Below are 25,419 nucleotides of genomic sequence, written 5' to 3'. Positions count from 1 at the left end.
AGAACATCTGAAAATGGCCCCGGCACATGTAGGTGCAAAAGCGATATATGATATAATACTTGCTGATACATCTTATGCTTGTGCATGGACACGCGGATTCCACATTTTCCGTCGATATGTTAATTTCTCCGCTATATCGTCACTTGGAGACCAACTCTTTCGATACGAGGCTATAAATACTTAATACCTAGAACACTCCTCATCCGCATTCTACGACTGTACTTTTCCAGCTGTCTGCTTCTCCGTCGTCTCATATAGCATCATGTTGACTCGGATCTAGATTGTCGCCTTGGGCATGCATGTGGGAAGGTAAACAAGATAAATGGCACTCCGCACTGCCTTGAGCGAAAGCAGTGCATGTTAGAAAGCGCTTCGAGTCTTGTCTCAGGTGATTATTGTCATTTCTCTGTAGGGTGTGACCACTAGTTGTCCTATTAGCACTATATATGCAGCGAAAGCCATCGACATGAGATCAGCAAGTTAGCACTAGTGCATTATGTTGGTCTAAATATTTTCTGCTACAATACACAATGTAGGCACAAGCAAAATTGAAAATAATATATAGCCAGTTCCCATTTCAACGGGTGAATTCAACTGTGAAGTGGCTGCCTGGGCCGTGCATGAAGTGAAGTGGGCGTGCATTTGATTTGTGCTGCAAGATGACATCCACTGTGGAATTCCTGATTCCGCGTCTCTTATGACGAATACAACATGTAAGAGCCATTTCGTGGCTGCGTCTAGGCTTTCTGCTAATACGCTTGGATGTTGCGAGGTGTCAAAGTCTTGAGGGCCTCGGGGGCATCGTACCTGTCCAGCGCGACCTCCACCAAACCCGGCCTGAAAGTTTCCATCTGCAAGAAGCGCATGCAGCTGACCCCAAGTCTCTACCTTTGCAGTCTGTGCCTCGTATGACCCATCAGTGGGCACACCGTAACAACGGAGGCTTTCCAGGTAGCGCGACAGAGCGACTTCGTTGTTCTCAGCATCGCAGCCGTGAATAAGTCGCTCGATATTAAAGCCATTGTTGTTTGTCAGGAAAACAATGATATCCAAGCGCTTGCGGATTATCGCACTCAACTCCTGTGCTGTCACCTGAAAACTGCCGTCTCCCTCGAATAAGATTGTGGGCCCCTGTGTTTGTAAGTGACGCTGAGAAAGGCAGGCGCCTTGTGCCGCTGGCAGCATAAATCCACTCGAGAGCCAGATGCTCGAGTTGACAAACAGCGTGTTTTCTGGGGGAAAAAGCTCTCGCCCATCTGCGCTGGAGGTCCCGGTCTCCGTCGTGACAATATCGCCTGGACGAAGGAAATGCGTGCGACATGCGAGCCCAGAATGCATCATGACTCAATGTGCCCGCGGGATCTGGCGGGAGCTAGAGCGGCCAGATCTTGTCGGGGGCTCGGAATATCGGGATACGGTGTGTATTTTGGCAGCTGGGCAATATCCATGCCCTCGAGGAGATCCTGCAGCTGCTTTGATGAGCACACTGTAGCTCTGGAAGCCGTACACGGTAACCGAGTCCTTCTCAAATGTGATGCATACCTCAGTTCGAGGAATGGTCGTGAATCCGTACGTATTGATGTTGCTTACGCGGGATCCGATGTACAAGATAAGATCGCAAGAGTTCACCCAGGAGGAGAAGGTTCGTTTTCCTGTCGTTCCATATACGTGAAAATTGGCCAGTGATAAGAGGTTCTCATATATATACATATAGCCGTCATCTGCATCCTATATATAGCTGCATACATAAAATTCAAACACTAAATCAAGCATAATTTAGATCACGCTTATATCTACACATATATTGTGCCACTAATTTATCATAGAAAGAACATATCTCCTTGCGATGAAGAAAGGCCGTCCGCTGATTGGCTGGCGTGTGGGCGGACCGCGACGTCACCGAAAAAGAACCGTCTCACTTCTTTGCATTGTTGACGCGAATCTTCGACTCAACCCATTTCGGACTTTGTTGTTTTCGTCAAATACAAGCTCCGAGACAAGTGATTAGCTTTTAATTCTGCAACATGGCCTGTCCCATCAGCGTCAGCAAGTTTGTTGGCACTGTCTCCCTCGGTCTTCTTACCGTAGGTCAACCGCATCTATCGCATCATAAAATATGGTCAACAAAACTAACAACCCCTCTCAAACTTATAGGGCCTCTCCTACTCCACATCAGCCATTACAATCCCAGCTCTGCAGCTCCTTCCAACAGCGACAGCCGCCGCCCGCTCCCTAAACGAAGTGAAGCGACTAACCCGCCGATATGCCCTGCGCCTCTCCTTCCTGACCAACAGCTGCTTCTGTTTCGCGTGGTGCCTCTCCTCTCCGCGCCGCCGACACCCATACATGATCTGGCTGTGCGCATTCTCTACAATCGGTGCCCACGGTGTAGATTACTGGTTCAACCGTCACCTCGGCTTCAAGAACTGGGCCTCGGCTGTCATCCGCGACGTTTCCCACTTCTCCCTCGCCCGGGACTCGAACACAAAGAAGGATGAAGACCTTGTCGTGGTTGAGGCCGAGGACGACCTGAATGGCGAAACTGTTCAGCGCGAGATGGACCGGGAGCGCCGGCTCCACCGAGCGCGCACTTGGTTGTCTGGCGTTGCACTTTCTATTGGCATTGTTGGTCTCTGGGGTGACAAGAGGTGATACCTTTATTCTGAGCCCCAGAGTCTTTCTTCATGGTGAAAACACTGGTTGTTGCTCCATATCTATTTCTGGAAAAGCCTTTTCGCTACTGTTCCTTTGATCGCGTCTAATATGTTTCGTGCTTGATACCTTTTGTTCTGTCATGCTTCTCTTTTACTCATCTTTTCTTGTACATTGCAATGGAAACAACCTAGAATGGAGTAACTTCTAAATTCGCACCCGGCATATCCGAGCCATATCTACAAAATCGCTGTCCCGACCAGCCGAGTTGAAGCGCATCATAAACATGGATACCTAGCCTTTAATAACGCGCATGGAGAGTTAGAGATGAGGGGAATCGATATGGAAATTCAGCATTCCAGTTGCTATGGTTTGCACATGATGCATCATATAACACGCATATCAGCATAACACTCCATACAGACAAACAACATACGTACAACTAGCATCTAAAGTAGATGGCTTGAACCGATCAGACTTACCTGCAAACTATCCTCATCCTTACTTTCTTGACAGCACTTAATCCTCGAATAACCAAGTAGTCATAGCTCTAGAAACTTGGTGAGTCAAACCAAACGATAAGAATGGGCAGTCTTCTAGCCTAGCTAACTTAGATAATGAGTAATTATAATTAGAAACAAAAAGAAGAAATAAGAGCAGAATTTACAATAAGTAGAGTGAAAATAAACTGAGAGTAGAGTGAGGGTAGACTGAGATACAAAGGACACATGCATCCTCAGATTGGTATATACGATATGCATACTTTATAGAAGGTTGACATATGTACTCAATGAGATTACCGAATGGATCATACCCAGGTGAAGACGATGATAGATAGATGAATAATAAACGAAGAATACCTAGATATACCCTACCTAGGTAGGTATCAGGTAGCAGAGTAGTTTCTGCGGTCCTTAGGACTATGAACTATAAATACCATCTTCTTCCTTCTTCATCTTCTCTCTTCTTACAACCCCCTCCACATCTAAACGTCTACGCCAAATGGCACTATATATACTCATGCCTTTGTGAGTTCGTTTCATTCAAACTTATCCCTTGTTTTCTACTAACATGATTTCTAGGACTATAAATACTCGCTCCTCCTTCCTCTTCCTTCTTCCATCCTTTCCAGTTGCCTAACGCCGAAGGCAAAACTTCGTCATATGCCCTAGGCCTCGACTGTGAGAACCCTTTTATCATCGTCACAGTTTATCTTTCTGCTTGGTAGGCAGCCTGGCGGCTGCTTTGCGGGCTATCTACGAAGCAGCTGCAAAGCATCTTTCCTCTCAACTTCTCTTTTCTTCTTCTCCTCTCCTCTCCTTCTTCTCCATCATCGTCTCTGTCTATCTATCTGCTTGCTACCCTGAGAAGCATCTGCCAAGAGACAATACGATTGCTGGTTTGTCCCAACTACCCTTCCAAGTAACCTGTCTACCTTTTCTGACACCTTTTCGCATAGTTTATTTCGTGTCCAGTCTCTGGACACGGCCTACAAAACGGTTCCCCCGCCTATCTTTCTTTACGTGTCCCCTTCGCTAGCTTGTCAGTCCAGTTACCTTTGCAAGCAATTTTTCGAGCATCATATCTAACCTGTCTCGCAGTTTGTAATGGCGAATCAGCAGGGACCAGCCCGCCGCAACGGCGTTATTGGGTTCAACATGACGGGTGGCCCCACCCCCGCCATCCCTCTAATCGCCCCGCGGTATAAGGGTCCCATTCCCGACCCGTCCCGCGGCAATGGACCTGTTGGCATTCGCATGCCGGCTGCTCCCCCTTCTTCTGCTCCGTACCTTAGTAACCAGGGACCCCCGCACGGGATCACCCCCCCTGGTGGGCCCCGACACAGCCCATTCTTCCCACTTTAAGGTCTCCAATACGACTTCCAAAAGGACCGCCACGACATCCAGGATCTGCGACAGATAGTCGCAGCCGCCGAGTTCAACCTGCAACGTCAAAAACGCCTTGCGGGTGCCGAGGACCGATTCAAAGGCCTCGCCAAGAACCTCGATCTAATGCTTGCCGCGGCCATGCAAGCCACAAGGGACAGCCAGTTGCGGGCTCGCAGTGCTCCAACTGCTGAGTCCTCCATCCACCCTGTGTGCATTGCGCGCCACCATATCGTAGGATCTCATTTGACTATCCTTCCCCAAAACTAGGTGATCTCGGGTACTACTGATCAATCCGAAAATTCAGGCTTCCTTTCAATGATTTCCACCAAAAAATAAAAATAAGAAATATCTAGAGTGAGTAATGAGGAGCAACTTGAGTACTTGATTCTACGTACAAAAATAAACACAATAGCAATAGCGGTTGATTACACAAAGTTTTATGTGGGACAATTAAACAATGCCGATAATCGAAGGGGGATTCGGGTAAAGTGGGTAGAAACGGGGAAGAAAGGCATGGACGACATTGGGGTTGCTGTCAGAAGATGTATAATATATAAAATATATAACATGATCTACAGAAACACATCAATGATAACTCGGTCACATTGTCGACCGGTATGGGGCATCGGGAAGAAGACGATTATATCCTCCCAAATACAGGTTTGAAATGAGCAGTGGTCAAATATACCATGTACCCCTATTGGCTAGGATTAATATCGAGAAAGGATAACTGGCAACTTCGAGACATAGCCAGACCAATGATCTGAAGAAATAAAATTAATCCCAATACGCTAAGGACGACGGCGGAGCTGTCGGAGATGAGCCCCTTATCGCAAAAAGAATAAGAAGAACACGACAGCGCAGGTTATGTTTCTGTGAAAAAGAAAGAAAGAAAAAAACTACAGACCTGGATTAAGATCATAGACGTAGAAAGAATGGTCAACATCACCATCGTCAACGGCCAAATCTACACGCCAGGGCTGGCAATTGTCGATGCGCCACAACCTAACACACCCCTCGGAGGAGGCAAGTCAATACGCCAAACGTATCAACTCTTTGCTAATTTATTAGACAACCTTCAAGTTGCAATCGACGTGTCCGGCAATGGTCAACTACCGTGGCCGGCATCAACTCAACCTGACTCATCCACCCGCTTCCACGATATAACACTCTTCTTAACCTCCGAGTCGCACAACTTCACCATATCCAACGGTACAGAGCCCTTGTCTAACGCAAGTTACATCGGACCCATCTTAGACCTGGAGCCCTCATCCACCGTCAAACATGTGAACTGGATTTGGCCCGAATGTCTCGTGGGAGAGGACTCTGGCTCAAAGGACTCGGCACGCGGGACATACAACATCTCCATGCACCAATCTTTCCGGTGGAATGGGACCGATTATTATACTGTCTTCGACCTGCCGATCTCTGTCACCAACAGCATACCCGAGAATGATGACCGGATCGACTGCGATATGCTCGAAAACAAGCTCCTTAGCGCGACGGAGATCGGCGAGAGCTCGGATTCACTGCCTGGGCAGCCGTGGGTCGAGGGTGGAGTTAGTACGACGGCGTCAAGTCCCGAGGCAAGTCAGACAGGGGCGGGCAATCGGTGCCATTTGGGCTTGAAGAGAGTAGCTGGCATTGCGGTTGCTATGACGGCTATTTTGCATTTCCTGGGTTGAGACTTGTTCCTGGATATCGCAGGTTTTATCCCTTGTATACCACTTTTCATCATTGTTTTTGTCTTGTTCAAATTAACATAGGAACAACCATTTCTATACTTCCACGTACCACCAACATATTAAGATTCACATCTGGCTGTCACAATTCTTTTATGACCGATCGGCGAATAACGCTTTTACTCCTTTCGTTGATGATCGTCGTTGATATTTCTGCTTTCGGAAGTATACATTCTCACATTGATCTTGGAACATCCCTTGATTGCCAAGTTCCCCCTTCTAGCAATATTGAATATCCTCTATCCAGGGTTTCTTCCACGACTCCAGTCATGTATGTCAAAAAGACCAGATCGCGCACATCGCAACCGACCCCGGCGTTGACACCAAAACACCAATCTCCCAATTCCCTCGCATTCCATGACGATTTTGTCCACCTCCCGACGAGTCCTCCGGTACCGCATCGCCCGGGCTCTGATTATAATCTTCGCAATATGGAATCTGGTCGAAATACATCTGATCCAACACCGAATTTACGAAGCCGAGTACACTGCCCTCCGACACAGGCCACAGAAGCAAGAACGAATATATATCGCAAGCATCAATTGGAACAATGAGCTCATTCTACGCAGCCACTGGAGCAAGGCACTCACACAGCTGGTCTTGAAGCTTGGTCGTGAAAATGTGTTCATCAGCATATACGAAAGCGGGAGCTACGATAACACGAAAGGCGCATTGAGAGAGCTGGACTGGGAACTCGAACAAATGCGGGTACCACGGAATATCACTTTGTCGCCTGTGACACATGAAGATGAATTAGCCGCACCTGCAGAGGGCGAGGGCTGGATTCGCGCTCCCGACGGGGAAAACAACTACGACGAGTGCCGTATCTAGCACGGATACGGAACCTGAGCTTGTTGCCTCTGCAGGATCTTGCACGGCAGGGTATCACTTTTGATAAAATTCTGTTTCTCAATGACGTTGTGTTCACGGTGAGTACGAGTCAGCTTACCTTCTGCGAATGTGTATTCTAACCAAGACCCTCTTTTGTTGACCAGCCGAACGACGTTCTCAAACTTCTAGATACTAATGGCGGCGAATACGCTGCTGCTTGCTCGTTGGATTTCTCCAAGCCTCCCCATTACTATGACACATTTGCTCTCCGGGATAGCAAGGGCCATGAATCCATCATGCAGACGTGGCCCTATTTCGGCTCTGCGGAATCACGACATGCAATGAAGAAGATGTCTCCTGTTCCTGTGGCGAGTTGCTGGAATGGCATGGGTACGCTGGTCTCCATTCTATAAAGTAAATAAACTAACACATCTCCAGTGGCGATGCCTGCAAGTCCATTCATCGCCAGCTCCCCACTTCGTTTCCGAGGTATCCCAGATTCGCTAGCGGAGTATCATCTTGAAGGCTCCGAGTGCTGTCTCATCCACACAGATAACCCACTGTCAGTGGAGAAGGGTGTTTATTTGAACCCTTTGGTGAGGGTTGGGTATAGTGGAGCCGCATATACAGCTACCCATCCGATGATGAACTGGCTGTCTGCGAAACGGATTGTACAAGGGTTGTGGGTTAATCGACTACGCCGCTTGGGTATCACTACGTGGTTGAAAGAAGCAGGAGTTCGAAGGCGGATAAACAGCTGGAGAGCGTCGGGTGCTGGGAATGAAGAGCGGGGGGAACTTTGCATTATAAATGAGATGCAAATTCTGCATCGATATGGCTGGGCACATGTGTAAGAAGAGTAAGTGATATTGTTTGATAAATCATCTCATAATTATTCACTTCGGACAAAATATATATTCGAGGGATGGAGCAGAACCTAGTGTGAAGATCAAGTTCTGCAAGAGGATGATCTACGTATAGATGGATCGGCTACTTGATGTATTTTGAGCTACCTAACATAGTACAGAGAAGACATCACAAAGGAATAGGGGTGTGTTCCGTGGGACCGCCAATGGCTATGGAGCTTATGCTCAGCCATGACTTTATCAAAGAGCTCGCACAAGAACTGGAGTTTGATCAGGGTGCGCACCGGCATACGGCAGACCTCAACAATGGTGATGATGTTGAGATCCCCGTAGATATAAGCACCAAGTGCCACCTCCGCCTACGCCGTCTCATGGGGGCTACGGAGAGACATTGTGGTCGAGAGGGTTGGGGAGAGGAAGAAGAAGAGAAGAGGAAGAAAGGTGGGAGGGGTCCTTTTATACCCTCAACAACATGCGTGCCTTCCTAAACACGACAACAGTCGTACCTTCCAAAATTGAACACTTGGTCTTGCCCTACATGGGGTTACTCACGCAGTCACCTGTACTTTGTACTTTGTCTGCATAGTAGAGCTCTACGCTGAGACAATGCTGTCAATATACAAAAATGTTATTCAATATCTTTTACTCTATCAGAGAGAGACAAACCCCCAGTATCTGGAAACATGGTCCACATTTAGTCTAATATCCACTTCTCAACTCCTCTCAGATTGACTTTTTATACCCCCGAGGCCGGCCCAAAGCGATTATGTAACCCAGCAAATCGCCCCGTTTAGGACTGTATCAAACACCAAACCCCCCCCACTTACCTCCATAAACCACCTAAATCCCCAAAATACACATAATGGCAACAATCCAAATCCTAGACGGAGGCCTCGGCACCTCCCTAGGCGATCTATACAACATCAAATTCGATTCCAAAACAACCCCACTCTGGGCCTCACACCTGCTAGTGAGCGACCCAGCAACACTGCAAGCATGCCAACGCGACTTCGGCGTCGCAGGAGTAGACATCCTCCTAACAGCAACGTACCAAGTATCCGCTGAGGGCTTTGCACGCACCAAAACCACCCAATTCCCAGACGGGATCCCGCGCAGCGCAGTGGGGCCCTTCCTACAGAAAGCCGTGGACATCGCCGAGCAAGCGAAAGTGCGCGAGAGCGCAAGCGTCGCGCTCAGCCTTGGTCCTTACGGTGCATGCATGATCCCAGGACAGGAGTATAGCGGTGCATACGATGCCGAGCATGATTCCGAGGAGTCGTTGTATTTGTGGCACTTGGATCGGCTGCGGATGTTTGCTGAGGCGGATGGGGAGCTCGTGTCGCGGGTGCGGTATGTTGCGTTTGAGACTTTGCCGCGGCTTGATGAGGTTCGGGCTGTGAGGAGGGCGATTCGTGATTCTGCTTTCCGTGTGCCGTTTTGGATTGCTTGTGTTTTTCCGCGCGATGATGATCTCTTGCCTGATGGGAGTTCGGTGGGGGAGGTTGTACGGGCTGCCGTTGCGCCGATCGAGGGTGCGGATGTTCCTTGGGGGATTGGGATCAATTGTACTAAGATGCATAAGCTGGCTGGGCTTGTTGATTTGTTTGGTCGCGCTGTTGCGGAGGCTGTTACGGAGGGGCAGGTTTCTGCTCCGCCGAGCTTGGTGTTGTATCCGGATGGGACGAACGGGGAGGTGTACAATACTACGACGCAGGTTTGGGAGAAACGGGATGGGTTGGGTGATAATGTGAGTGCTAATGTGAGTATTACTCTCTGGTGGGAATGTTAGAGATTACCCCCCCATGTACAATTATGCTGACGTGAAAATTTAGCGACCTTGGGAGGAGCAGTTGGCCCAAGTGGTCAATGGAGCATACGAAAAGGGCCATTTCACTTCGTTCCTTGTAGGCGGGTGCTGTAAAGCTTCCCACCACGATATCAAGAAACTTGGACAGCAATTTAAGACTCAATAGAAATTTTAAGCGGAACGCAAGTGGTGTCGGAAATGCAGATTGAATGAAATGAGATATTGTACATCGCTAATGTTGTCGCTAATGTTGAATAGCCAGCTAGGCATGCAAATATTTATACATCATAAAGTCGTTTAAAAGAGCCAATCGGTGAACTTCGTCCACGCATTGTTATGCGGGTTTTCAACCGGCATGATCTCCCCATCCAAGAGACGGCCCGACCATAAGTCGATATTGGCAGCACGCTCAAACTGTACATTCAACATGTTAGCAAATCTTCGTAAAAAAGAAAAACGAATAGGAGAGGACTGAACTAACCTTTGTGCGATGCCAGAGCTTCCAGCAAATGATCGGAACGATGAAAATGGGGATACCAATGTACGACGCAACAAAGTCCGACGTATTCCAGTTGCCCTTTAAAAACACGGGGAAACCAGCAACCAGAGTAATGATAGTGGAACCGATAAAGCCCACCCAAGCGGCATAAGGTTGAAAAGGTGCCTTCCATGGGAGGGTGTCTCGGCTCACATTTTGCCTCTTCATTGCGGCAAAGAAACGAATATAGCAGAAGCAAAGAGTTGCCCAGGCAATCAAACCGGCAACAGTGCTCAGGTTCAGAAGCCAGCTGAATGCCTGTGCTGCACCACCGCTGCCGAGACTCAGGTACGCCAAGGGCCCAAAGAGCCAGGCGGTAATAACAGCCACGTATGGCACACCAGTCTTGTTCACGCGCCCGAAGATCTGGGGCAACTGGTGGTCTGTAGTCATGGCGACGATCATGCGCGACCCGACCCAGCAGTATGAGTTACCGGCGGACCACGCGGCGATGAGAATGCATGCGTTCACGATAGAGGGAAGAGCGTTGATGCCGGCGTTAGTGATGGCAATGACGAAGGGCGAGCTGTTCGCGTTCTCAGAGCCGGAGACAAGGCCTGCGGCTCTTGGGTCCACGATCATGCCGATGAGAAGCGCTCCGAGAATATAGAAGAATGCAATGCGATAAGTCACACGGCGGGCGGCCTTGGGAATAGCACGATGAGGATCAACCGATTCGGATGCAGTAATGACGACAGTCTCGACACCAATGAAGCTGAACGAGGCGTTGACGAACGACGACAGGAAGCCGAGGAAGTGGCCTGTTGGACCGGTGATACCGTTGAAGTTTGTCCACGGGCCGGGGTTATTCCAGTAGCGGAATCCAATGGCGTCGCCCTGGGGACCGCCGCCTGCAGTAATGACAATGGAGACAACAACCAAGCCAAGGAAGCAGAGAACCTTGACAGCACCTCCAAAGACTTCGGTTTCACCATAGAATCGCACACTCATCAAATTGATAGCCAAAATGAGTACCAATCCAACAGTGATCACCACGGCAGGCGTTATATCCGTCCAATATGAAACAATAACCGCGGCGGCTGAGACTTCCGACGCGATGGCGATTGTGTAACAGTATCCGTATGAAATAGCGAGCGAGAAACCAACAGCTGGGTCAATAAATCGAGTCGCCCAGTGAGGGAAGGATCCAGCAGTCGGGAAAAGCGTTGCGAGTTCGGCGATACTTTGCATGACACACCACAAAACTCCTCCCACAACAATATACGCGAGCAGCAATCCAGCGGGGCCAGCTTTGGCGTAGGCAGCGCCAGTTCCCACGAACAAACCAGTGCCGATACCACTGCAGAAGCCAATCATGGTGACCTGGTAATTGCGCAGGCGACGCTGCAAGGCCGCACGACCGCCGACATTGAGCTCAAACTCCGCCTTGGGGTTCACATCGTATTCTTCAAAATCTGTGCCAGGAGCCGGCTGGACATTGTCATTGTTGAAGCCGGACTTGTCCATGTTGTTGTGTGTGGTGGCGGTCATCCGGGCCAAGTCTTCCCCGTAGATTATACCCCGGAGACTTGGGAAGTGATCAAAGCGGGTTAGGTGGGAAACAGCTCCCTTTTTCTTCCAAAATTATTCAGTCGCGTCCAAGCACGACATCGGCCCTGTAACGCCGGTATGTTCTCCACAGTGGGGAGGCTCATTGGGCTTCATCGCCCGGAGTTCGGCCTCTCTCCACTTTTATGGGAGGCGATTGACTAACTTTTTCTTCTTTGCCATAATCGCAAGAGAAGGCGAATTATGCAACATTGATTGCTTGGCTTCATGTCATCACAAGGCTTGTTAGCATATTGCCAATAAGCATTATGCCCACTCAATTGAGTTTTCTTTTTCCCAGGTACCAATAATGTGTTGAGACGCAATGAAAACTGCACGCATATGGAAGGATGCCACGTGATGCGCCGGATAGGGTTCCAAGAATTCAAGCTTTGCGCCTGAAATCCTAGGCATTCAATTTTTGCCCCAGGCCTCAATATATGGAGCGGACCCTTTATCCGCGGGTTATTATCCTAATTCTCCTATAATGTTGTACCTAGGTAGTTAGTCGTAGGGGGCCGAAGACCCGCAGGGTAAAGGTAGCAGGACGAATAGATAGCGGATCCTCTACTACAGTTGGGGTTTTCTTAACCTCACAGTAGTAAATAATAGGCCAATCTACCTACAACATACATAGGTACCTTCAATTTTTCCCATTTACCCTACAACCTTAACCTTACGGCTCTGTGACCCTGTGATTTGCAACAAATCACTCAGGTTGATACCACTCTGGTCAATGTTGTTTTCCCAGCCATATTTTTCCCCGCACCTTCAACACCGCAGATTTTTCGTGAACTATGCCGTGGCCATGCTGCTTTCCATTCAAACAGGGCCAATCGAATATCGCGAGCACAGTAAGAGCCCTATATAATGAGATGGCTGCATCTTGTTTTGTCGTTGTACTAATAGAATCTACAGCCTTCACTTCCACTAGACGAGGAGACTGGCTTAAAGTTGCTGCATGACGGGCTCAGCCCAACAGTCGAGTTTGTACAAGCCATTTCTATCAAACATTTTGATAATTAATAATTAACACAGCATTATCGCTGTCCATGGACTGAATGGCCATCGCGAAAATTCATGGACGGCGGCCAATGGGGTAAACTGGCTCCATGACCTGCTGCCATGTGATATACCCGACACTCGAATCCTGTCCTGGGGCTATAGTTTACCCAGCATGGGAAAATCCCGTGGGAAATTATCACAACAGAAAATATCTGAGCAATTAGCCTGCGACTTGTGGGAGATGAGATCATCGACAAACGTGCAAACTGAGCTGGCCCAACAAGGAAACAAGAATTAGTACTGACGACAGCGCAGACAGCCAATCGTCCGATTATTTTTGTTGCACATAGCCTCGGGGGAACTATAGTCAAAAGTGTAAGTTTCTCCATTCTATGCAAAGAGAGTTGTGACTGATCAGCGTCAGGCCCTGCTTTATGCCGACTCAACCCCTGCCAAGGACCTTCGCAGCATCAGACTCTCAACTCGCGGAGCAATTTTCATGGGCACACCAGAGCTTGATTCAAGGCTCATTGGACTGCAAAGCTACTTAGCTAATGCTAAAGGATCTGAGCAGGAGTCTAGCGATACTTATAAGGAAGCACACTGGTTGGTGACTATATTACAGAGTTATCCGTCAATCAGTCGACAGTTTTGGACTTTATTTGTGCATGAAAGATCCGACTCTCTATCAGCAAACAGCACATTGGACCAGGTAAGAGAATTATAACCAGCTAGCCGTGGACTATTTGCTTACACTATGTTGGTTTTCTTTGAACAAGACTGCGTCGTTCTCGCCACAGGATAATTCATCACATGTTTTTGTTCAATCTGATCACAATAGAATGATCAAGTTCGAATCATCGTTGGACGAGGGGTATTTGAAAATCAGAGAGCATCTGGTTTATGTTCAGAAGATGCTGCAACGAGCAACCGACACCTGAATTATCAGGCCACAGTATAAATTTTGTTCCTGAGGTTTCATCGAACACACTATTAGCGAGTTTTCATTTGACACAATGCAGCGATAAATTAAGGTTATTAATTGATACACCCGACGGCACTTGGCTTATTACTCCGTAGCCTCTCAATAATAGGGCTACACACGCCCGAGGTCAATCTCCATTTCTTTATCTCCTTTCGGCTCAAACAAGCCCAATCTGGCAGAGGCGTTCAATAGTCTAAGGTGAAACTAATATATATCGTAGAATTATCTCACAATTACCTAACGGCTGTTGTGTTATTGGCCCTGTGGACTGAGACAAGCTGTCAACGCCAAGGCTTGGATTTTCTCGCAATTTCCGCTTCCGCACCCACGCGCCAAGCGCCAAGTTTCATCATCATGATAATGCGTGGCATAAGAGCGTATGCAGGATTTAATGCCGATCCAAGACAGTAGGGCAGGCTAGATGTCGATCATGTACGGGCGAGAGTACGATCCTACTAAATAATGACTTATACGGCCTTGTCATTTGGTAGTGTTTTTGGTGGTATTTCTATGTCCTTTTTACTTTGATAATTTCCCCCTTATTCGTGCTAGCTAGCTACAAAATGTAGAATCGTTAAAAATACTAAAATTTATATTTACATGTGATTATTGAATAATCCTGTCAATAGTGCCGATCGTTCCTGAGGTTGTTTTCGCCCGTTCTGCTGGTCGAAGACGGATAAAATCTTGACTCCTCATTCCCTCCCCTTTCATCGCGAGGAATGCCCAATTACATCCAACTCTTTCAGTCTTTAGCTAATTTATCCTCCCGATAATTTCATTCTCTTAGTTCATGTTGGAATGACTGAAACAGAACCTTCTCAGCGAGATGCCCGGCCGGAGGCGTCCCCGCTTGGCTCTAACGGGGAGGGGTCGCCCTCGCCCGTAAAGGCAGTGCCGGCTCCCAAGGCCGGCAGGAAGCTGCCAGGATGGCTTGATCATTTCAATGCCCGCGATCTTAAGGTGCTATTCCGTTGCTCGCTAGCTGCGTGGGTCGCGTCGCTGTTGATCTTTATCACGCCGTCCCTAACCGTCATTGGTACCGCGACATTTTTTGCAACGTGAGTACATCCATATATCTCCTTTCGGTATCGGTTACTAATCCTACTGTAATCAGTCTGGTACTTTTCATGGTACCTCCGACCGGCATTGTTTTCATTTTCCTTTTAGGAACTTTGACCCTCGTCCTTGGCATGGCCTTGGGCTGGGCCTGGGGTGTCGTCGCCATGAAGGCTGCTATGGCAGCGAGACCGGCGGCTGAGACCCAGGCCAAGCTTCAAGCCCTGGGACAGGCCGCATACAGCCAGGCCAATTCCACTGGACAGCCTGTCGCAGCTGTCCAGCAGCAACTTGTCTACACCGGCTGGATGCTTGATGCTCGTGTAACAGCTGTCTATTATTGCCTAATCTGTCTGTTCATATATTTAATCGTGAGAGTTCTTAGCCCCAGCATAATCATCGAGACACTAACCCTTTTGTGCAGTCCCGTCTTCGGGCGACGAACCCCAAATTCATTCTGTTGCAGATTTTCTCAATCATCATCATCGACGTTACTCTGACTATTGGCCCGCTGCTTCCATCTTTCAGCGGTACCATCCCTAAGGTTCTGATCGAGCCTGCCGCTATTGGAATTGGCTTGGGCCTGGTCTCCCATTTTATCTTCTTCCCTCGATCTACCTCCCATGTCGTGCTTGATGGCATGGAGGGGCTGGTGCGGCTACTCAAAGGGCCTCTGGATGCCACGGAGAACAGTCTTCTGAAAGGTGAAGACTTGGATATGGCGGATCTGCAAAAAATCAAAATGAAGTCCATTGCTGCTTACAAGGATCTCAAGCCGGCCATGGGCTTTTTACCATTGGACTTCTCCGTCGGTTGGTGGGGCGCTGAAGACATCAAGAGCATGAAGAAACCAATACGCCAGGCTTTGATGAGTAGTCTGTCCCTCTTGGAAGTTCACCTCGCCCGCCTCGGGGGATACGCGAAGCTGGAAAAATTGCACCAGCTCGTTGCGGATCGTGATTCTGATTCTGATTCACAAGTTGGTGGCAATGAGAAAAATCGTTCACGCGAGGTTGGCATGCGCCAGCTGATGGAGAGTGTTAATTTGGTACAAGCACTACGAAGCCCAGAACATGAATCCATGCGATCAGAAACTATTGACGTATTGCGCGAGTCCAGCAAGGATATCCTCCCGGCATGCCAGGAAGCTGTCGAGATCATTGCGGAGACCATTCACACTGTTAACAAGCGTTGGTTCGGACGCCCCTCCAAGGAACATCTCAGTCAATTGCACGAGCGCAGTCAGACTGCGCTGCAGAATCTTCAAGCCCTGCGCACATCGTTTGCAACGGAGACCACTGAACGTCTGATTCAAACACATGCAGAGATCTTCGACGAAAAAGGCATGCTCAGGACTTTGGACGAATCTTCATTGCCCAGAGTTAGAGGTATCACTATGGGGATGATCTTCGAAGAGCAGGTGCTCGGTGTCGTCGACGGATGGGAGCGGGTTCTAGGACAGCTTGTTGCTCTCCTGGGGGAACGCCAGAAGATCCGTTTGTGGCTGCCCAAGGGCTTACGATATGCAGTCAACTGGATTCGTCGAAAAAATGTCGTGGCGCCTGTAATGGCGGCTCATAATCCAGTTGTCGACCCTGAAGTGGAAGAGACGCAGTCCAAAGCGGCACAGCAGCATCTTCGCATCAGCAGAGGGTATCGTGTCAACCGAGGCAGCCGCTTCGGACGCGCTGTTATCGGCACCTATCATTGGTTCATCAACCCGGAAGGCCTTTACGCAATGCGCATGGTGGCTGTCACCATTGCACTCGCTATCCCTGCTGCAATTCCTCGCACTGCGGGTTTCTATTACCGCGAGAAAGGTCTATGGGCCCTCATCATGGGGCAGACCACACTGGTCATATACATGGCCGACTTCACCTTCTCCCTTCTCTGTCGAGCCGCTGGTACCATTGTTGGCGGCGTGCTTGGTTTAGTTGCGTGGTATATTGGCTCAGGCCACGGCGAGGGTAACCCGTATGGTCTTGCTGCCATCATGGCTGTTGTGCTCACGATTCTCATGTGGGGACGTATCTTCGCGCCCCCCGCTATGCTTCAAGCTATGATGATGGCTGGTGCAACCTGCATTTTGGTTGTTGGTTACAGTTTCGAGGATACGTGAGTAAATTGTACTACTTTGCGGGTAGCAACATGACTGACACACTTCCCAGGCACATCCCAGCTTACGGCAATCCCGGTTGGGGATATGATGTTTTCTGGCGGCGACTTGTCCTTGTTCTTATCGGCTCGGCAGCGGCACTTATTGTGCAGCTCTTCCCTCGCCCACCATCCGCATCGGGCCACGTCTGCAAGTCCCTTTCAAATTCCATCCGCTTACTGTCGGACCACTACGCGCTTCTCTTATCCTGCTGGGGACAAGGGCGCGAAGAAGGCCTGGCCGCAGAGAAGCTGGCTCTAAACCTCGCCGAGACTCTCGCCGCACTGGACGGGCCCATCGCATTGCTGCGCTTTGAATTTTCCAGCTCGCCATTTGACAGCGAGCGTCTCGGCCAGGTGAAAGCGCTGTGCCAAGAACTCAACCAGAACATCGCTCGCCTACTTTACCTATCTGCGTCGCTGCCAGAACACCTGCAGAGCCGATTAGCTCGTCAGGCTGGTCTTCTTGACCATCACAATATCGGCGATGTCATGGCTGTTTTAGGCGTGGTTGAACAGTCACTGAAGACGGGTGACCCTCTACCCGAGGTGTTGCCAACGCCACTACTCAATCGTTGCCACGATTACTGGATGTCGCACCATGTGGATATTATTCTAAGCAAGGATTTGATTCGCGACGAAGAGTACCGCCGGTTCTGCGTCGCCATCAGCGCATACCTCAAATTCCTGGCCGCCGTGGATGACCTGGTGCTCGTGATGAAAGGCACTTTGGGCGAGTCGCACATCGTCAGCCGCGATCTGTTGCACGAGCAGTATGTATAAAGAGTGTAAATTTATGTAATGATAGGTGTGTTGTGCCTGGGAGCATCCGTGTATATAATTCCGAATTGCGCATATAGCGATGTGTCATAAAAATTGGTTCTCCTCATTCCTCCGCACGGCCGATTTTCTCCAATTTTTTTCTCCCCCCCAACTCCAAACCCATCCTAGCGCCTTTAAATGTCATGCAATATTTTGTTTTCTTCCTTTCGATCTCTATAAAATATTAATAACTCTAATCTTCGAAACCGCGGGTCTCATCCCATGGCCACTCCGCGCCTTGCCCGTCTTCCCCGGTGGATCAGCCACTGGCTTGGCTATCGCCCAGAGCCCGTGAAGCCACTCTCTACATACCAAGTCGCTCTCTGGTCCTTCATAACCTCATTCTGCGGTCTATCAGTCGTACAAGCAATTTTCAACTACTCCGACTATTTCACCGAGCGCAATGTACCAGGAATAGTCGCCTCCTACGTAAGTCCCACGCCACAAATGAATATCCGAAATATCTACATTGACTCACAAAAAAAACAGGGTGCATCCGCAGTCCTGGTCTTCGGCGCAATCGAAAGCCCACTCGCACAACCGCGCGCTCTAATCTTCGGCCACTTCTTCAGCGCCTTAATCGGCGTCTGCATCACCAAATTGTTTAGTTTGATCCCCGACCAGACGCGCTTCGAGTCCCTGCGCTGGCTGGCCGCTTCGCTCTCAACCGCTATTGCTATCGTCGTTATGCAGTTGACCGGCACTACGCACCCGCCTGCTGGTGCCACAGCGCTGCTCCCAGCTACCAGTCAGGAGATCTGGAGGCTTTCTTGGTACTTCTTGCCTGTTGTCCTGTTGTCTTCGGTTATGCTCATGGTTTGCGCGCTGCTGTTTAATAATTTGCATCGTCGGTATCCTGCGTTTTGGATCGCGCCTACTCGCCCAAGTCTGTTGCGCCTCCTGCTCCGGTTCCGGTGTCTGTTGATGTTTCCTTGGAAGGGGAGAAGGCAGTGAAGAGTCCTGTTTGATTTGGGACGTTGCGGTAAGAGGTGTTCGTTGCGAATGAGCTTGTATTACACTTCGGATGTTGTTACACGGTATATGCCGCTATCCGTTTGGTGTGTGATGGTGCATGATGCATATATAAACTCGGTTGCACTACTAATGTTCGAGATCTCTATAAGGGAAATAGATTAATTACTACTCTTTCAGGTCTAACATATATATTTGTAATATTCACAGTCATAATGCTTCACACCGGTAATCCTTAGAAGCAACTGCTTGATAGCAGCGATATGCTAGTCCTCTAACTTCAGCTCTAAGGATGTGGTGGGGGAAGTGAGTATTGTGCAGAGTCGTATGATCGTATACTAAGGTCAAGGGGAAATGGAAAAGCAGTAGACATCGTATACGTGGAATGGGATATTCTACTGTTTCTTAGACTTTACGCTATGAGCTTAACCTCCTAGTTAGGGCTCTTCATCCGGTTTACGACGACCATTCGGCCTGATTATTTTGGGGGACATCAGTTTCGTCTCACCGTCTACTATGTTTGTGCTCGTTTATTCCAACTAAGGTAACTTTTTAGGGCACGTTTTTCACTTTCCTCCCTACTGTTTTCATCTTATTTGACTGCTTTTCCACTTGGATATCCAAAGAACAAGTCACAATTTCATTTCAGTCAACCGAAAAAATGTGTGCACCGCTAAAACAGAGAACACAAGGCATCGTAAAAGCAGAGGAATAACCAGACACGTTGGTATCATAAAGACTGACAGAGACAGAGAAAACCCTCGAAATTTCAGCGTCATAAAAGCAGTGAAATACCCGGGAAAGTGACACCGTAAAAAAAGAGAACCCACGGAGAAAGGCTCTCTCGTTTGCTGCCTCAAACGAACTCGTAAATCGCTGTCGCTCTCATCAGAATATGTGAAAGACGACGAAAATGGGTAGGCTTGCAATATTGCAAATATCCCAAGTACTGTCTGCAATGCAGCCATCCCCTTAGAATAGAAGCGCCACAAGAACCATCGGAAATCCCTGTCTTTCATATTGTTCCGCACAAACTTCATCTTCCACCTATGTTGCTCCGCCTCAACCATCCAGGCATTCTCCGCAGCTTCACGCCCGCGGCACCATGAAGAGTGAGGCTTCCAACTTGCATGGCCAGCATGCCGCGCAGTTTCATAACGAACAAGTTGCAGGTTCCACATCGTCTATGCTATGCTACAGAGTAATGACTACACTGAAAGTGACATACAATGTTAAGTTATCCCATTGAAGGCCTCTATTGTGTTATCACACGAGGCGACTAATCGATAGTACCGTAATGAGCACAACCCATTGCCAGCTCCACTTATCTTCATCAAGTCTTGAATGATCCTCCCCCACTCGGAAATCCCCATTTAGCACGTCAAACATAAAACGCCCATCACTCTATGAAGATGGATCACTTAGGCGACATTTCTGCCCCCAGCTGTTCCAGGTACACTGTGTTGTTGTTGGCATGGGAAGGTTGCGACAGCATGGTGGAATGGGCTCACCAAGGTCAATGGGACGGTCACACATTCCCTGTTGTGGACGTTGGAACGCGTGACCGTCAGCCCATTCCACCATGCTGTTGTATTTGGTTTATGTAAACCAAATAGTATGTACCTGGAACAGCTGGAGGCAGTCTCCACTCGGATGTTTCCGATGCTGATGCGGGTATATCATCTATCAAAACAAATCTGTTAGTCCATCCGCATACAATTTTGAGGGCCTGGTGTCAGTCCTACCACTTGCAATTCGTGGATGGCCGATTTCCAATATGTAGATGCGGAGCTCCACTTGAGTAGTAGCCACGAATCGCTTCAAGGCCACCCCTAATGTCCATGGACTGCTTTCGCTTTGTTTCGGCTCTTGCCATCGATATAGGCAGTGGCTCTTAAGTGGCCTATATTAGCATAATGCACCACATATATTGACAGATAGGCAGTGGTAGAAAACATACCTTTCTAGGTAGGCTGAGCTCCACTTGAGTAGTAGCCATGAATCGCTTCAAGGCCACCCCTGATGTCCATGGACTGCCTTGGCCTTGTCTGGGCTCTAGCTGAATCTGCGAGAGGTGCTGAGTGGCCTGTTGTACTCTGTTATTTCATGTTAGCATAATGCACCTCGAATATCGTTAGATAGGTAGTAAACATACGTCTGGCGAAGTACACCTGAGTAGTAGCCATGAATTCCTTCAAGGCCACCCTTAATGTCCATGGACTGCTTTCCAGCCCATGGTTGGACACTGATATAGTTTGCGGTGTTGCTCCTTAAAAAGGAACGGAGTTCGCTCATTTCCAGGACAAAGTGTTTGACAGTAACTGGCCTGTTGTACTATGTTATTTCATATTAGCATAATGCACCAAAAATATCGTCAGATACGTAGTAAACATACGTTTGGCGAAGTACACTTGGCTAGCATTCGTCACACCAAATGTGAACGGGCGTCGTTCGCAGTCTGGAAATCTTACGGACTTCAGTGCGTTTGTCGAAGCATTAGGAATTGGTCGCGCACTAGGAAGTAGTTGTCGATCGTTTTTTTGAAAAAGATCCTCAAATGCGCCTAAAGTGCTGTAACGCATGATATGGTGAACATCAAGCATGAGGATGGGTTCTTGTGCAGCAGCCGGGACATGCTCACAGTCTGAGGCAGTTGTGCGGTAGGGACCTGGTGCACGATAAAGCTTCGTTAGTTAGCAGTCAGGACATGGCCAAAGTCGGTGCGAGGTGCCGATAGGGACCTGGTGCACGATAAAGCTTCGATTGAACCCAGCAGCCAGGACATGGCCAAAGTCGGTGCGAGGTGCTGATAGGGACCTGGTGCACGATAAAGCTTCGATTGAACCCAGCAGCCAGGACATGGCCAAAGTCGGTGCGAGGTGCCGATAGGGACCTGGTGCACGATAAAGCTTCGATGGCCATGGTTGGTTTGATGGGATCTAGGGCTGGGCCTAAGGTAATGAGTATGCACAGGGCTGCTACCTGCCGCACCCCACATCTTCCTGGGTCTAGTGGTAATGATTCCCGCTTGTCATTAACACTTCTTGATTTGGCCTCTCAGGGAAATTTTGTTTCGACCCTTGTCAATGATGGCAAAGCAGGCATTTTTGTAAGCGTAAGCACCCAAGAGGATGGGCCCGCTCAGAGAGCTCAGTGAGATCCGATTGCCATGGGCGACAAGAGGCCGCAATGAGTCAGGTACATCTCGGAAAGCAGATTGGTTATCGGGGGAGATTCTGGGACTTGAAGAATACCCAATTCGAGATGTCAACAGCTTGCAGAGAGGTCTTTCTGATGATATAAGAGGTCCCGTTCCCAAAATGCCGTTGCCAATAGCAAACTGACCATTGCTGATGAAGCCATATTCAGCATACCGTATGTATACAAACCCAAACCGTTTTGCAAGAGTTGCTTTATAGTAGAAGCGGCGAAGTCTCCTGGGCGTTTTGCACTCCCAAGGCAGATATCTCGCACTCAAGACCAAGGTCATATCACATGGTTGTGCTAGCCTTTGGCAGTGGGCTCTGGGGGAATTCATTGCATATATCCATGTGACGCAATGGGGTACTCTCAGTCCGTCCATGCTCTGCTGGTGCCCCAGCATCTGGAACAATCATCCTCCGCATCGAGAAATCGTCAGTCAAAATCTTTGAGCCTGGGACATGCTCGAGCATGCCATGTCCAGTGATCCGGATGTTGTCAAACTCGGTTAGGGAGCCGGCACAACTTTTCGACCGTCGTCTGACGAACCTCGGGGGATGGGTTGTCCCACGCTAGCCTGTTGAGGACTTCTCCAATGCTGGCATGGAAGTGACGCAAACCGCTATCCCCAGTCCCAGCGGCATGCACCACCTTTTGCCACACTTGTCATGAGCGGAAACAGCTGCTCGAGTGAAATTGACATGCAGTGTTTTCTGCACTAGCCAACACAGGATAGTCATATTGTCCCCCTTGATGTCATTGGCTGGCGATCTGGACGCAATGGAAATTGAGGCATTATGAGAAGTTCATCCATTCTGGTGGCCTTTTGCTTGTTTGGGTTTCGGATCACCTCTTCATCAAAGTTCAGTCGATTGGTTGGAAGCGTGCACAGAATTTGGAACAAGAAGGTTTCTTTGCCGTGTGAACTTGAGTGGCCCGTTGAGAATCTGTTGTTTCGTATTAGCATAATGCACCATGAATATAAACTCGTGGGCAGCAAACGTACTTTTGGTGAAGACTCAGCATGCAGAGTGAAAGCACGTATTGCCCCTCTCCTGATCAGGCCTCCAGTCCGAAGTGGCCTAGGGTTTCCGTACACACAGGCACACTCCAGACTTGGTACCCAAGAGACGTGAAGTCTTCCAAGTACCTGTCGATTGACTGGTCCTCCAGAGGCATGATTGTGCAGGCTCAACAACCCACTACAACACTGAGATGGGGAAAAGACAAGCAAAGGAGACACAACCCGCCAAGGAGTGGTATAACCAATTCAAGAATTTTTTTTTTCTGTGTCATCGGTCAGTAGGTTTAACCTAGTGTAGTAATAGAGGGGCCACCAATGGGGATGAGGCTCCAGGTTGTGACTTACGTACCTGGAAAGAGCAGGGATCGGTCTAGGAAGGGAGAAAGCGACAGGTGAAGCTAAAACGGGTTACCCGCGTAGTGCACCGATGCAATTTCTCCCAGGAAGGGCAGTGCATCCTGTGTGTGTCGATTGTGTTCCCGACACATGTTACAGTCATGCTTGAAGCAAGCCTGCATCATGGTTTCCATAGCGATTGGAAATGAGGATGAAGTTGGTATTGATGAGGATATCTGTGGATGAAGATAGATGTTAGATGAAGACCATGATGGTAGATTGAGATGAGGATGGTAGATGGAGATGCTGATGATACTCACTGCAGATTATAATGACGATACTCACTGCAGGTGATGATGATAGATGAGGATGAGGCTGATGATCTCTCAAGAGGATAGAGGTGAAGGAAGAAGAAGGAAGGAGAGTTCAATTGGGGGAGGGGCAGACCTTTTATACTCGAGCATTACGCATTACGCGCGTCGACGCGCAACGTGAGCAATTGCGCGCGTCTATAGCAAATAGATCAGGATCACCTAGGTATAAGGGGAATAGAGTAGGGGAAACAGTGAATACCAGGGGACCGTCAGCGAAAGAATTGAAGCGTTCGGCTTCGGGACACCAGTTAGTGGTTTAATGCAAGACCTTTCATTCTTCACCTCGACAAACATTAAGCATAGACTTGGTAGCTTAGAGCTATCAAAGCTATAAGGGGAGCTCAATCATAACAAACTGTCCTCGACGTTCAACTTATCACGTAGGAATTGGGGAGACATTGGCTTAGAGACCGCCAATTGTCTATGAAATCTTATCTTTTGGAGACATGCACCTGTAGATAGGTCTACGTATAAAGGGTCAATGGGCTAAAAGATAAAGTAGACTACAATAGATCTATAGGAACTATCAGCCAAAGGAATGGCCTTTGAATTCAGGGCATGAGTCCTTTATTTGAAGCCAACCCTTGTATTTTTTACCTCTATAAGATCAAGCAAAGACCATGTATCTCGGTGTTATCAAAACGACAATTGCAATTGGAGCCCATGGTTATACATAGAAAGGTCTTCTGTGCGGTTTATGCTTTTTACCGCGTATACATCAAAAAGATGTTAAAGAAAGTCATGTAAAAGCATGTTGACATGTTCTTACGTTTGTATAAAGTTCCTCATTTCGTCTTCAATGTTGGACGAAATAGCTGAGATTATTAAAACCTTACTTCGTCAGGGAAACGGACTATATGAGCGGACTATTTTTGTTATAAACACTGTCTCCTACACTCGACTCATGAGACACAGGATCTAGGACTAAAGGCTAAGCAAACAAACAAGCGAGCAAGCAAGCAAACAAATTTGTTTGCTCCGGAGACGCGTCTAGGAACAAAGAAAGTATAGTCGAAAAGTCACAGGGAATCTATAAAAGCCATCAGCTAAAGGACGAAACCCTTTGGGTTCGGGATACGAGGCCCTTATTTGAAGCCGGACCTCTAGTTCTTTGGCTCTACAAACATTAGACATAGACTTAGTGGCATAGTGTTATCACAACTATAAGGAGGGATCCATCATAACAAAACTGTTATCGGCGCTTAACCAATCATAAAGGAATTGTGTTAGAGATCACGAACTGTATATGATGCCCTACCTTTGGAGACATTCATCTACAAGTATGACTTGCACATTTGACGACTGAGCTTTAGACATATAGCGTTGAACGTATTATATTGATATCAAAGGAGAACGTAGGCGTAGGTGTCGCGTTTGTTCTTTTCCAAATTCTATTCTCGCACTTCTTCGTGGTCTCTGAAACAACAATAGAACATTTGAATACATTTGTTCGCTCGAATCAATACCAATGCTTAAGATATCCTAGGTTAGCGGGATTCAATTGAGTTGGGCCATTGTGGATGTTGACCCCGACAAGAACGTAGGCATCGCCCGAGTCAGCAGATAGTATATCAGTGGACTCCGGCTCGCTTTTGTCGTTGACACAAAATCTCT

The 25,419-nt window shown here is 48.4% G+C and overlaps 10 protein-coding genes across 10 annotated transcripts; 7 read left to right on the top strand and 3 right to left on the bottom strand.

Annotated features, from left to right (window-relative positions):
- Positions 1-749: 749 nt before the first annotated feature.
- On the bottom strand, positions 750-1,338 carry N7519_007279 (uncharacterized protein; the record flags this gene model as incomplete). The annotated part of the gene is made up of 2 exons (XM_057294055.1): positions 750-782; positions 808-1,338. 2 exons carry the CDS (start codon positions 1,336-1,338, stop codon positions 750-752), a joined length of 564 nt encoding a protein of 187 aa, XP_057148866.1.
- Positions 1,339-2,024: 686 nt separating this feature from the next.
- N7519_007278 (uncharacterized protein) lies at positions 2,025-2,652 on the top strand (the record flags this gene model as incomplete). Its single annotated transcript, XM_057294054.1, has 2 exons — positions 2,025-2,084; positions 2,155-2,652. The coding sequence occupies 2 exons, from the start codon at positions 2,025-2,027 to the stop codon at positions 2,650-2,652; spliced, it is 558 nt and encodes a 185-aa protein (XP_057148865.1).
- Positions 2,653-4,259: 1,607 nt separating this feature from the next.
- N7519_007277 (uncharacterized protein) lies at positions 4,260-4,808 on the top strand (the record flags this gene model as incomplete). The annotated part of the gene is made up of 2 exons (XM_057294053.1): positions 4,260-4,446; positions 4,519-4,808. 2 exons carry the CDS (start codon positions 4,260-4,262, stop codon positions 4,806-4,808), a joined length of 477 nt encoding a protein of 158 aa, XP_057148864.1.
- Positions 4,809-5,476: 668 nt separating this feature from the next.
- N7519_007276 (uncharacterized protein) lies at positions 5,477-6,226 on the top strand (the record flags this gene model as incomplete). Its single annotated transcript, XM_057294052.1, has 1 exon — positions 5,477-6,226. One exon carries the CDS (start codon positions 5,477-5,479, stop codon positions 6,224-6,226), a length of 750 nt encoding a protein of 249 aa, XP_057148863.1.
- Positions 6,227-6,640: 414 nt separating this feature from the next.
- N7519_007275 (glycosyltransferase family 69 protein) lies at positions 6,641-8,468 on the top strand (the record flags this gene model as incomplete). The annotated part of the gene is made up of 5 exons (XM_057294051.1): positions 6,641-6,991; positions 7,150-7,212; positions 7,279-7,504; positions 7,553-7,710; positions 8,142-8,468. The coding sequence occupies 5 exons, from the start codon at positions 6,641-6,643 to the stop codon at positions 8,466-8,468; spliced, it is 1,125 nt and encodes a 374-aa protein (XP_057148862.1).
- A 374-nt stretch (positions 8,469-8,842) lies between these two features.
- Positions 8,843-9,953, top strand: N7519_007274 (homocysteine S-methyltransferase family protein; the record flags this gene model as incomplete). The annotated part of the gene is made up of 2 exons (XM_057294050.1): positions 8,843-9,739; positions 9,813-9,953. The coding sequence occupies 2 exons, from the start codon at positions 8,843-8,845 to the stop codon at positions 9,951-9,953; spliced, it is 1,038 nt and encodes a 345-aa protein (XP_057148861.1).
- A 131-nt stretch (positions 9,954-10,084) lies between these two features.
- On the bottom strand, positions 10,085-11,852 carry N7519_007273 (putative amino acid permease; the record flags this gene model as incomplete). The annotated part of the gene is made up of 2 exons (XM_057294049.1): positions 10,085-10,201; positions 10,269-11,852. Coding segments are annotated over 2 exons (1,701 nt in total), but the record flags the coding sequence as incomplete, so codon positions are not given.
- A 2,812-nt stretch (positions 11,853-14,664) lies between these two features.
- Positions 14,665-17,859, top strand: N7519_007272 (uncharacterized protein; the record flags this gene model as incomplete). The annotated part of the gene is made up of 4 exons (XM_057294048.1): positions 14,665-14,924; positions 14,981-15,245; positions 15,347-17,037; positions 17,091-17,859. 4 exons carry the CDS (start codon positions 14,665-14,667, stop codon positions 17,857-17,859), a joined length of 2,985 nt encoding a protein of 994 aa, XP_057148859.1.
- Positions 17,860-18,120: 261 nt separating this feature from the next.
- N7519_007271 (HPP family protein) lies at positions 18,121-18,852 on the top strand (the record flags this gene model as incomplete). Its single annotated transcript, XM_057294047.1, has 1 exon — positions 18,121-18,852. One exon carries the CDS (start codon positions 18,121-18,123, stop codon positions 18,850-18,852), a length of 732 nt encoding a protein of 243 aa, XP_057148858.1.
- Positions 18,853-20,611: 1,759 nt separating this feature from the next.
- On the bottom strand, positions 20,612-21,792 carry N7519_007270 (uncharacterized protein; the record flags this gene model as incomplete). The annotated part of the gene is made up of 5 exons (XM_057294046.1): positions 20,612-20,761; positions 20,831-20,964; positions 21,026-21,139; positions 21,266-21,538; positions 21,612-21,792. 5 exons carry the CDS (start codon positions 21,790-21,792, stop codon positions 20,612-20,614), a joined length of 852 nt encoding a protein of 283 aa, XP_057148857.1.
- Between the last annotated feature and the right edge of the window lie 3,627 nt (positions 21,793-25,419).

The sequence above is a fragment of the Penicillium mononematosum genome (assembly GCF_028829835.1).
Source record: "Penicillium mononematosum strain IBT 11891 chromosome Unknown utg000003l:1.0-8172316.0:1.0-8177699.0, whole genome shotgun sequence".
NCBI lineage: Eukaryota > Fungi > Ascomycota > Eurotiomycetes > Eurotiales > Aspergillaceae > Penicillium > Penicillium mononematosum.
This window is presented reverse-complemented; position numbering and strand designations above follow the sequence as displayed.